Source organism: Empidonax traillii, unplaced genomic scaffold, assembly GCF_003031625.1.
Source record: "Empidonax traillii isolate 1590-97213 ecotype Southwest subspecies unplaced genomic scaffold, ASM303162v1 scaffold863:size338993, whole genome shotgun sequence".
Taxonomy (NCBI): Eukaryota; Metazoa; Chordata; class Aves; order Passeriformes; family Tyrannidae; genus Empidonax; species Empidonax traillii.
In genome coordinates, this window is record NW_020956056.1 from 165000 (window position 1) to 175222 (window position 10223).

General features: G+C 48.2%; 1 protein-coding gene across 3 annotated transcripts in view; it reads right to left on the reverse strand.

Moving 5' to 3' along the window:
- Positions 1-3993: 3993 nt before the first annotated feature.
- Positions 3994-10223, reverse strand: part of TMEM38A (transmembrane protein 38A) — an 8265-nt gene continuing 2035 nt past the window's right edge. For 2 of the 3 annotated variants that reach the window (XM_027902334.1, XM_027902336.1), the window contains exons 2-6: positions 9003-9159; positions 7721-7905; positions 6745-6832; positions 6547-6664; positions 3994-5999 (exon numbers count right to left, since the gene is read on the reverse strand). In XM_027902334.1, the coding sequence (XP_027758135.1) occupies positions 5790-5999; positions 6547-6664; positions 6745-6832; positions 7721-7905; positions 9003-9159 (758 nt within the window). In that variant the 3' untranslated portion in view covers positions 3994-5789. Of the gene's footprint in view, positions 6000-6546; positions 6665-6744; positions 6833-7720; positions 7906-9002; positions 9160-9545; positions 9625-10223 lie in introns of all 3 variants that reach the window. The other variant, XM_027902335.1, reaches the window with a different exon arrangement.

Here is a 10223-nt window from a genome sequence, read left to right on the forward strand (position 1 = left end):
ACAGAAGGTGGCTGCCTGGCTGCTGCTCCTGGTTTTGTCCTGTAGTGCAGGACAACATCCACGCCCCACCTGCTGCTCCCCAGGGTCAGCGTGTGCTGCTGCAGAACTCACCCCAGGGGCAGCTGCTGAGCTCAGAAACTGCACCTGTCAGCAGGAAACAAGCAGAGAAAAACCATCATCGTCCCTTGGAATGCAGAGGAAGAGAAGGCACCTGGGGCAAACACCTCAGCAGAGGCCCTGGCAGAACAGGCATCTCCCCTCCCTTCCAGTGCCTTTCTGCCAGGCTGCTCTGTTTTCCAGCATTCCCAGCAGGTTGTTGGCTCAGTTGGTATTTCTGTGTGGTCAGTGTGGCTCTTCCCATGAGGAATGCTGCCTGTTCCGTGGAACAGAGGTGATGATCTACCAGCTGAGCGGACTGACACACCCGAACCCACCTTCTGCTCACCCCTCTTCTCACAGCAGACCAGAGTCTGTAATTTCTGTGGGTTTTTGCCTTTTCCAGGAAACTGAACTGAGGGAAAAGCAGAATCAGGCAGAAGAGTTGCTGTGCTTTCCCCAGTCCTGCCACGAAGGAGATTGAAGAGGCTGATGTCCATCCTCGGCTGTATCCTCTGCATCCCTCTGGCACACACAGGAATGCTTCCTGAAAAATTAGTAACCTGTATTTATGGGCTCCTTTTGCAGCCAATATTTGCTTAATCTCAGAAGTCATCTACCCAAATAAGAAGGGATTAACCGACATCCTAATCTGTCATAAATCACACACTCTTACCTTGAGGGACAGACAGAGCAGAGCCTACCCTGGGGTTTAGCCTCCATCAGTCTAAATCTAATTTAAGCCAACATTAGGACCCTAAAATCGTGCAATTTTAAACTGTGCTTCACGGCACTGTCATCTGGGACGTGTTTTGTGCTTCTCCCTCTCCCTGTCACTGCTGATGATCCCGCCAGCTGTTGTCTCCAGCAGAGAGAATCAGCTCACTCACCGACTCACCCAGCTGGCTGCGGTGGCACCAGGAGAGTCCCTCAGCCTGCAGAGCTTTTTTTTTTTTCTTTTTTTGGCATATCAAGATACGCCAGCTCCATTGAGAAGCATCGGGGGCTGGGATAATTGGGAAAGCAGGAGCTTGTTTTCTGCAGCAATGTGTGTGTGTGTGTGTGTGTGTGATGGTTCCTGGGGAGCTGCTGCAATTTGCAAATCAAAACCAAACAAACCCAACCGTCCAAATCTTTGCCAGGGACATTCTGGGTTTCCTCAGGCTATGAAAAAGCTGAAGCCTCTAAACATATCAGACCTGTTTGCCCACATTCCAGGGTTACAGCTTACCTGTACCCTGAGGCTGAGATGGAATCGCTGTCTCACACCGATTTTTCCTCTTCCCCAAATTTGCTTTGGGGGACTTGAAGGAAACAGAGAAGGAAATATCCCAAATAGTACTTTTTTTTCTGCGGATGCTCCGTGAAAGATGCAAATGCACGATGAAAAGGAGGGCCCAGACTCCAAGGTACTCCCGACTGTCATCTCAGCACTATCACAGAGTTGGATTCAAACCCCTTTAATCGGCACTTCCTTAGGGTGGATGAGCCCACAGGACAAACCAGATGCCTTGGGGCCAACAGGGCATCCTAAACAGGAAAATATCACCCCTCTGTACAGAGCATTTGGTGTCAACAGCATGATTTCTCCAGTGCTGCTGCTTTGCTTTGCCCATGTCCTGTTTTCCTGGTAGGAATGTAAGGAGCTCCCACTGAACCCCAACTGTCTTTGAGAGCTTTCTAGGAAATCTGGTATAAATAAATATTCTGATTTCAGAAATCTGGCTATTTAAGGTGGTAGGAAGTGCCATTTTCCAGCCTTGCCTTCCGTATCATCCCCTCCTGTGCCTTACAGGATCCGGTTACATCCCCTGAGGAACAGCACCTGAACCATAAAGCAGACAATCCTATCTAAGGGCCAAATAAAACTACTGTGAACCACACACCAAGCTGTCATTTTAGTGCTTTTGTGAGCTCTTTAAAGCACCATGGAATAGGCAGCAGGGAAAAGCAGGCATTTGGCAGCCAATCAGCTGGCAAAGTGGCAAAAAGAACAATTCCTGCGTGGCTCAGGAGATGGCCAAGGTGACAATTCCTTCGTGGCCAAGGTGACATCCATCCATCCACCCATCCATCTCCACCCTCTGGGTCTTTCTGCTCCGCTGGATTATTTAATTTGGTTGTTCTTTGGACAGACCGTGCCAGAACGTGCACGTTGGCAGCAAGAATAAAGGCAAAAAAGGGAACCCAACTGCCCTTTCCTTCCTCAGCTCTTCAGTGCAGAAACTCTTTTCTTTGGTCTCCCCTTTTTGTTTCACTTCATTTGCTGGGAAGAATTATTAATCTGTTGAATTCTCCCGTGGGGTTGGTTTTTTTTTTTCTTTTTCCCCCAAACACAGTGGTGCTGTAGAGCCTTCCCCTGTCCCTCAGGCTGATCTGCCACCATCAGAAAGCTGCAGGCACCAGGTTTGGGCTCTGTAATGGGGAAAGAGAAACCTGACAAGCCACATGAAGCGCTGAAACAGCAACTAAAACACTTGTTTTTCCCAGCAGGCACCCAGGGCCTCTTGGAGGATTAAACCTACTGCTAAATTTAGCTGGGTCTCACTGGAGTTATATCAGAAGTTATCAGATCAGGACATCTCTGGGGGGATGACGTGTGGCTGGTGGAAGTCTGAGTGAGCCCTGGCAGCTCCTGGGGGTTCCAGCAGAGCTGGGAACGTTCCTTGGAGCCAGCACACAGTGGGATCCTTCAAAGGACAGGGACCTGCTCTCAGCAGCCTGTTCATTTACAGACTCTGAGTAAAATGATAACCCCAGACACCAGAATTGTTGAAGCACCTGAAACACTCTCTTGTTTTAGTTTAGTTTAGTTTTGTTTTTTAATATGACCTTCTTTTCCACTGGTTGGGCCACACAAACACTTTAAACCCTTCATTCCAAAGCAACTTAACCCTCTCAACTGCTCTGATGAATTAAGGAGTGTTAATAAACATTTTAAAAGAGTTAAATCTGGGGGGGGGGAGAGACAAGTGAAACCCTTCAGAAAGTGAAGGACCCTTTGCAGGCCCTCATTTAGTGCACCAGGTTGATTGATTGTGTTCTCTCCATCCCTCCCATCTCCGTGGCCTGGAAACAAGTCACTCCCTGTCTCCAGGAAATGTCCAGCTCCATTTTCAGGCCGTTTGGAGCAGGGTCTGAAGGAAGAAAAGGCGTGTCCAGGTCAGGTGGGAGTGGCAGAAGTGCAGGAGCAGCCCTGGCTGCTGACAGGTCCATCTGTGCTCCTTGGGATGAAGGACACCAGCCTGGAATTGGACCCGACTGCCACTGCTGAGCCAGGGAAATTCAAGCCACGTCCCTTCTCCCTCCCCAGGAAAGGCTTCACCAAATGGAACTTGTGACTCCTCTTTATGGCACTTTATCTTCTCAATACTTATCCTTACATTTTAACATCCCTTGGAATATTTCTCCTGGTTGGAAGCTGTGATTTGGCTCAGTCCAAAAGACTCTGAAGGGCAAGGACTCTTAGAGAGTCAACAGGACCACCCTGAATATTCACATTCACGCAGAGCATTTTGATTTTTTTTTTTTTTGGTTTTAAATACTGAAACTCCATATAAATGAGCTGGAATTGTGTGTGGGGGCCTGCACGTGTGTGTATACTTAGCAGGAAAGACAGACACAACAGGCATAAAATGCCAAAGGAATCAGTTCCCTCATTTCTTTCCCCTGAAATCTCAGCAAGTCTGGTTTGAGGCAACACTCCCAACACCTTTTCCCATGTTATTTCCCATTTATAGCACCCTCAGGCACAGCTGCAGGACAGCAAGTCTGATCTCTCTCTTCAGGATCATTTTGTCATCGGGCCAAGGAGACTCAAAGTGGCTCAAGAAGCTCCTGGTTTGGCTCCCGGGGCTGGGGAGGGGAAAAAAAAAGACACACACGGATTTCCTCAGGTGCCACCGGACAATCAGAGTCACTTCACCGTTTTTATTTGTTGATGGCTTCTAGAAAACAGAATTCCCTTTGGATCAGACAACCTCGTAAAACATTTGGAGTCTCGTGCATGCCTGTGAGACATCAGGGTTCAGCAGAGCAGCATCAGCAGAGCCAGCCAGTGCAGCTGGCAGGCAGAACTCCTGCTTTCTACTGAAGGGGAAGGGAACTCACAAAATTAAGGCACTGTCAAACCCCAAACCCACAAACCATTTGACCTTCCAGACTGGCTTTCCTCTGATTGTATATATATATATATATGTTTTTAATTAACCATCAGTTGCAGTTTTGAACAGGGACACACACACACACACACACACAAAACCCCACTTTCCTGAAATCCTCCTGTTTCTATTCCCAGCTGGGAGGTGACAGCAGCAACCTCAGTGCTGGGGATGGGAAATGCTGCTCAGCTGGCAGCCCAGTGCTTCATCCCCACCTGTGCCACCCTCCCCACCCCTCAGATGATGCCACTTTTAGGGACAAAATCAGTTATAGGAACAGCTTAAAACTACTGTAAAAGCCAGTGTTGACTAAGCAGGACGTGAATGAGCTGACAGACTCCTCCTGAACCGCGCAAGGCATTGATTCTCCATCACTGGGCACAAGCTGCACTCACAGACCAATGGTTTGGCCCATAAATATTTTCAGCTAGTGTGTTTTTATCAGTCCTTTCAAGAAGTTCTAATCAGCTGGTGTGAAATCCACTGCTTCAGCCTTTCTATCTGAATCCAAGGATACAGAAAACCTTCCTTCCTGCATCCAGGGAATGCCCAGCCTGTCCTTTGGGATCACTGCTACAAGAACAAACCAGCACGGAGTTGTGGGCTCAGGACCTGAATTTGAAGTTCCAACCCTCTCTATAAAGATGCAACATTAAAAAAAAAGCCAGATTCAGGTCCATGGTTGGGGTGCCGTGGCAATAAGAAATAAATAGTAATAAATACTTTACTCACACACACACTTTTCTGGTATCCCACAGGATCACAAACAAACCACACTATGCTTCTCCCCTGGGTAAATGGGATCGGGTTTGAGGTGGGACACACTTTAGGACAGTGACAGTGCCAACACATGGCACTGGGAGCATTTCACAGCTTCAGAGCTCTTGCTAACACAGACTTTAAGCAAGTAACAACATTCTGTCCATTTGAATCGGAGGGAACTGAGCTGAGAGAAACAGAGTTTGACTCAGGCAAAGTCCTTATTGCACATAAAATGTCACATCACTTGGAGATATGGCACATGTGGGAGCAAGGAAAAATCAGCTCAGGCTCATAAGAGACCATTTCACTTCCTTGAGTATGAAAGCTGATTTCCACACTGACTGTGTCTTAACAGTTTGTTGTTTCGGCAGACACCAGGAAGGTCAATGAAAACTCAAAGGAACTCACGAGTTGCAGGAGCACAAACCATCCCCTCCATTCGTAAATAAACACAGCGAGAAGGTTTTTACATCAGTTGAAAATGCTGCATCAAAACTGCTGACAGCTTGGGAACTGGCACCCAACTCATCCCCCTGGCACAAACCCACAAATCCCTGAAAGTACGAGCAGACCGGAGAGGCAGAGACCAAGAGGCAAGCACAGAGAGCAAAACCGAAATTCAGGAACCTGCCTGGCAGTGTCCCAGCTTCCACCTCTCCTCTGGAGCCCGAGGGAGAACAACTGGAGCACAAAGGAAGTCACGGGTGGCTTTGAGACTCAGCCCTGGGGGGGGGATTTTTCTCGGCCTGTTTTCGGGCGCCGTCGCTTTTTTTATTCAGCTTTTTTTGCCTTCCGTTTCCTGGTGCCTTCGTTGAGCTCCTCCTTGGACTTGGCAGGAGGAGGAGCCGCGTGGGAAACCTCGTGGTGGTCGTGGTGGTGGCCTGGGTGTCCACTGGAGACGGAGCCAAAGAGCACGGGGCAGATGAGGTTTTCCAGCGGGGCGAAAGGGGAGGCGTGGGAGTGAGTGGCCGTCATGAAAACCTGTCAGGAGATGAGGAAAAGCTGAGAGTTAAAGATTTAAGGATCCCCCACTCCAGCCAGGGAATGCTGACCACATGGGACACTCCACTGGCTGTAAAGATAAAGTGCAGGCTGTTCCCAGTATTTTCTGCATGTGCACATACAAACGGATTTCTTTAATTTCTTTTACTTTGATTTCACCTGGAGGTGGTGAGAGGGAAAAGGGAAAAAAATACAAACAAATAAAACCCAACAAACTACATAAAAGTGTTTTTCCATTTGACTTCTCTCATCAGACTGGGGGTTGTTCACCACTGCCTTCTCTCTTGGAGGACTGTCTCATCTTCAAGAGTGAACTGAAATGGTCCAACCCAGGGAGAACCACGGGGCAGTGAGACACAAGGATGTTTACAGTCCCACCTGTACGATGGAGAATTTAGCCTTGAATGCCCCAGGCAGATCCCTCCTGGGATGCACAGCCTCTAGTGGCTCAGGAACACCCCCAGTTTGGGTCTGTGCCCGTCCTCTGGTTCTGTAACTTGTAGCATCCAACCTGCCGTGAACTCACCTTGCAAACAATCATGAACATGGTGAAGAAGAAGATGAGGTTGGCCTCGGAGATGGGCAGCCAGTGAGTCTGCTGCAGGGTGAAGAGGACTGTGCCGTACAGACTGGCCTTGGTGGGGCTGAAGGAGAGAGAAGGAAGGTTTTCTGGGAGGTTCTTTACACTTCATTCTTGCTCTGAGCAAGAACTCAGCCTACTTACAAGGACATGTGAAGGATTTCATTTGTCTCTGGCTTCCAGACCCCACGCAGCAGCTGCTCAAAGTTCGACAGCAAGGCCACACCAGAACCTGTGACACAGGAAAAGCTGTCAAAGAGCTGCAACTGCCACACCAGAGAGCTCTGCTGTCTGCCCTGGATCCTCAAGGGAGAAGGTTAACCCAGGGGAGTAAAGGGTTCATGATATTATTCCCAAATTGAAAAGGTAGCCTAAAACAACAGAGCAGGGCAAATGCTTTCCTAGAATTTCCTGAAGTGTTTCCTGATGCAGGGAAAGGGCATTTCCCTCTGCCATTCACTGATGCTCAGGTGCTTGCTCTGCACAAAAGCTAAAAGAAAACTGCCTGGGCTGTTTCAACACTGACCAGTAGAACACAGGAGAAGGAATGAAGAATTCCTAAATGACTCCAGTCCTCCATGGAATCACAGAATCAAACAGGTTGGAAAGGACCTCTGAGATCATCAAGTCCGACCCTCTATCACCAGCCCATGGCACTGATGCCACATCCAATCTCACCCTAAAAACCTCCAGGGACAGTGAATCCACCACCTCCCTGGGCAGCCCATTCCAATGGCTGATCACTCTCTCTGTGAAGAATTTCTTCCTAATACCCCTTTAGGCCAAACCTATTGGCTGTGATTTGTTGTAAATTTAAGGGGTGGGGGCATCAGCGCTCCAGGAGGCTCCACTGCCAACGAGAGATGTGCCAAACCTCCATGGGCAGCCACTGGAGCATCCAACTCAGCCTTCTTGGAAGCTGAATGATGACTGAGCTCACAACCACTCTGCCAGACAGTTCTGTAGATTCATCTGGGATGAACCCAGCAAGCAATAAACCCCTTGTGGGGAGCCTGAGCGACCAGCTGAGCACACGCAAGTGCTCCGAGCTTCCCTCCCAGCCTCTCCCCAGCAGGTTGGAGCTCTCCCTGCTGCCCTTCAGGCTCTCTCCCGTGTTCACCTTTGACCCAGCCCGTGGCCATCATGACAAACCACCCGTGGTGGTAGAGGTGGTGAGCGTGGTGGACGCCGGCGGCGATCTTGCGGACTCGGACCACCTCCTTCATGGCCACGAAGATGAGCTTGACGGGCAGGAAGCTCACACACTTGTAGAAGAGGTTCATGGGGCAGAAGAAAATCAGGTACCTGCAAAAAAAAAAAAAAAAACACAAAACACCAAGAGTTTAAGGGGCTGTTTGTTTGTCCTGATCTGGGAGGAGCAGTGCGGCGTCAGCCCGAGGTATCGTCAGGTGGGAGCGAAGGAGAAGAAAGGAAAAGAAAAAGAATATTCTTCATTTGGTAGCTGATTCTATAAAGAAAAGGAAAAAAAAAAGTTCTTAATTTCATAGATAATTCTATTAAAAAGAAAAGGAAAGAAAGATTCTTCATTTCATTGCTGATTCTATAAGAAAAAGAACGAGTCTGAATGACGTAACTGATTCCATAAAGAAGGAAAGAAAGAGTCTTAATTTCATAGCTGGTTCTATAAGAAAAGGAAAGAAACATTCTTAATTTCATAGCTGATTCTATAGGAAACCAGTGGGCAACAAAGCCTCTCTACAGCAACATTTAAATGAATTGATATCAAATGGACTCAGGGAACTCCCACTACTGATACCATCCTGTTCTGAATAAAAATCCAGTCATTTAACTCAGAATCTTTTAGAATTTTATATCTCGGATGGTCCAGAGGCATGAGAAGCTACATATACTGAAATGATACTACAGACAGAGTAGATATCCTCTTTTCCAGAAGACTGCCTGAGAGAATATCTTTCTTTTTTATTTTCTTAAGCATAGAAACCCTGGGAGCTGAGGGATTCACTCATAATGTTTCCTAACAATGCTCATCCTGGCATGCAAAAGCACATATGAGCCATGCACACCGAGGAAATCAAAGGTTAATTTGTGCACATTTCACTATCACAGCGAATAAAATGCCCCCCAATCTTCAGGGAGGGCTGAAGATCTCTGTAGGTGGGATCAGCCATGGTTTGGCTCCGGCTCAGCAGCAGCTTCTATGAATAGAAGTGCCCAGCCCTTGGCCTGGCCCCAGCCCAGATAATCACAGCATTAGGCAACTGGTCAGGGAAACTGGGAAACCAGAGCCAGGAACGCAGAAGACTCAAAGCCTACCTCACCCCACCTCCCTGTCCCCGGTTAATCCCGGCGGGATCATTCCCGAGGGCACAAACACAACATCTCCCTCCCCAGCCAGCGGTGCCCACGGTGAAGGGACTCACCAAACCGCCGTGGCCAGGACGACGCTGGAGTTGTGGCTGAAGTACTCCAGAGGCGCCTCTCCAAGCAGCAGAGCAGCCAGGATGTAACTCCCGAAGCAGTGGAGCATCGCACAGAGCCAGGAGGCGAAGGGGCTCCTCCGAGACATCTCCACGGCTCCTGCCAGGCGAGTGGGAAATCACAGAGTTCACTTCACCCAGGTTGGAAGGGACCTTCAAGATCGTCCCGTCCAACCTTCAGCGAGAAGATGAATCCAGCAAGCAAGCAGGAACTTCAAGACCCACCAAGAAAGAGGCTCGAGGTGTTATGTGTGTGTGTGTGTGCTGGGAAGCCCGAGCAAGTAGCAGATTGCCAAGAAATGGGAAGTGTGATCACAGCCTGCAGGCCCCCCCTGAAGGTCTCACTCACATGGACAGGCATTAGAAGTTTATGAACTGAGAGTTTATCGCCTTTATTTTGCTGCCACTTCCTGCGACCAGAAGGGACATTTCTTCCCTCAAAATCAAGGTCTTTTTACAGTCTAAAAATAAAATGCATACTGGTACCATTCTCTCCATTGCTTCAACCTAGGTGCCCTCTAGAATTCATGAGCAATCTGTTCAGCTCTTTCATTCATAAGATAACCTGTAAAAATAGAACAGGAATTCTTAATCTTTATTTGAAAGAAGATGTTCTGAGGATTCTTCCTTGTACTAGTCTGGGAATACCCTTTGAAAATAAGAGATATTAAAAGAGTGTTACTATTTGTTAATACATTGTGGTCTCCTCCCACAACCATTTTTAAATTCCTGTAGCCATTTTCATCCAACTTTGTACTCCTTCAGGGAAATCTCCCAATAACACCAATTCTGTGGGATCGTTTCATCGCCCTAAAAAGCTCCCAAAGTCCTTTGTGCAGCATTTCAGAGACAAAACTCTTTTCAGCGAGCCAGGAACAGGCAGTCAAGAGAGAGAATGATCAAATGTCGTGTCAATGCCCATCCTAAAGAGCAGTAAGTACATCAGCATATGCCAAAGCTCAGGCTCTTCCATCCCCAGGACATTTGAACCAGCTGAAAACCTCGAGACAGCTGCGACAGCCGGGACGTGAAGCTGGTTCTATAGGAACCCGAGGTTTAGCTCGAGGCTTAAATTTAGTAACACTTGTTTTCCTTTGGCTCCCTCAAGCCCTGCTGTCTCCAAGGGGGAAACAGGACGGTTCTGTCCCGACACTGATTTTCAGG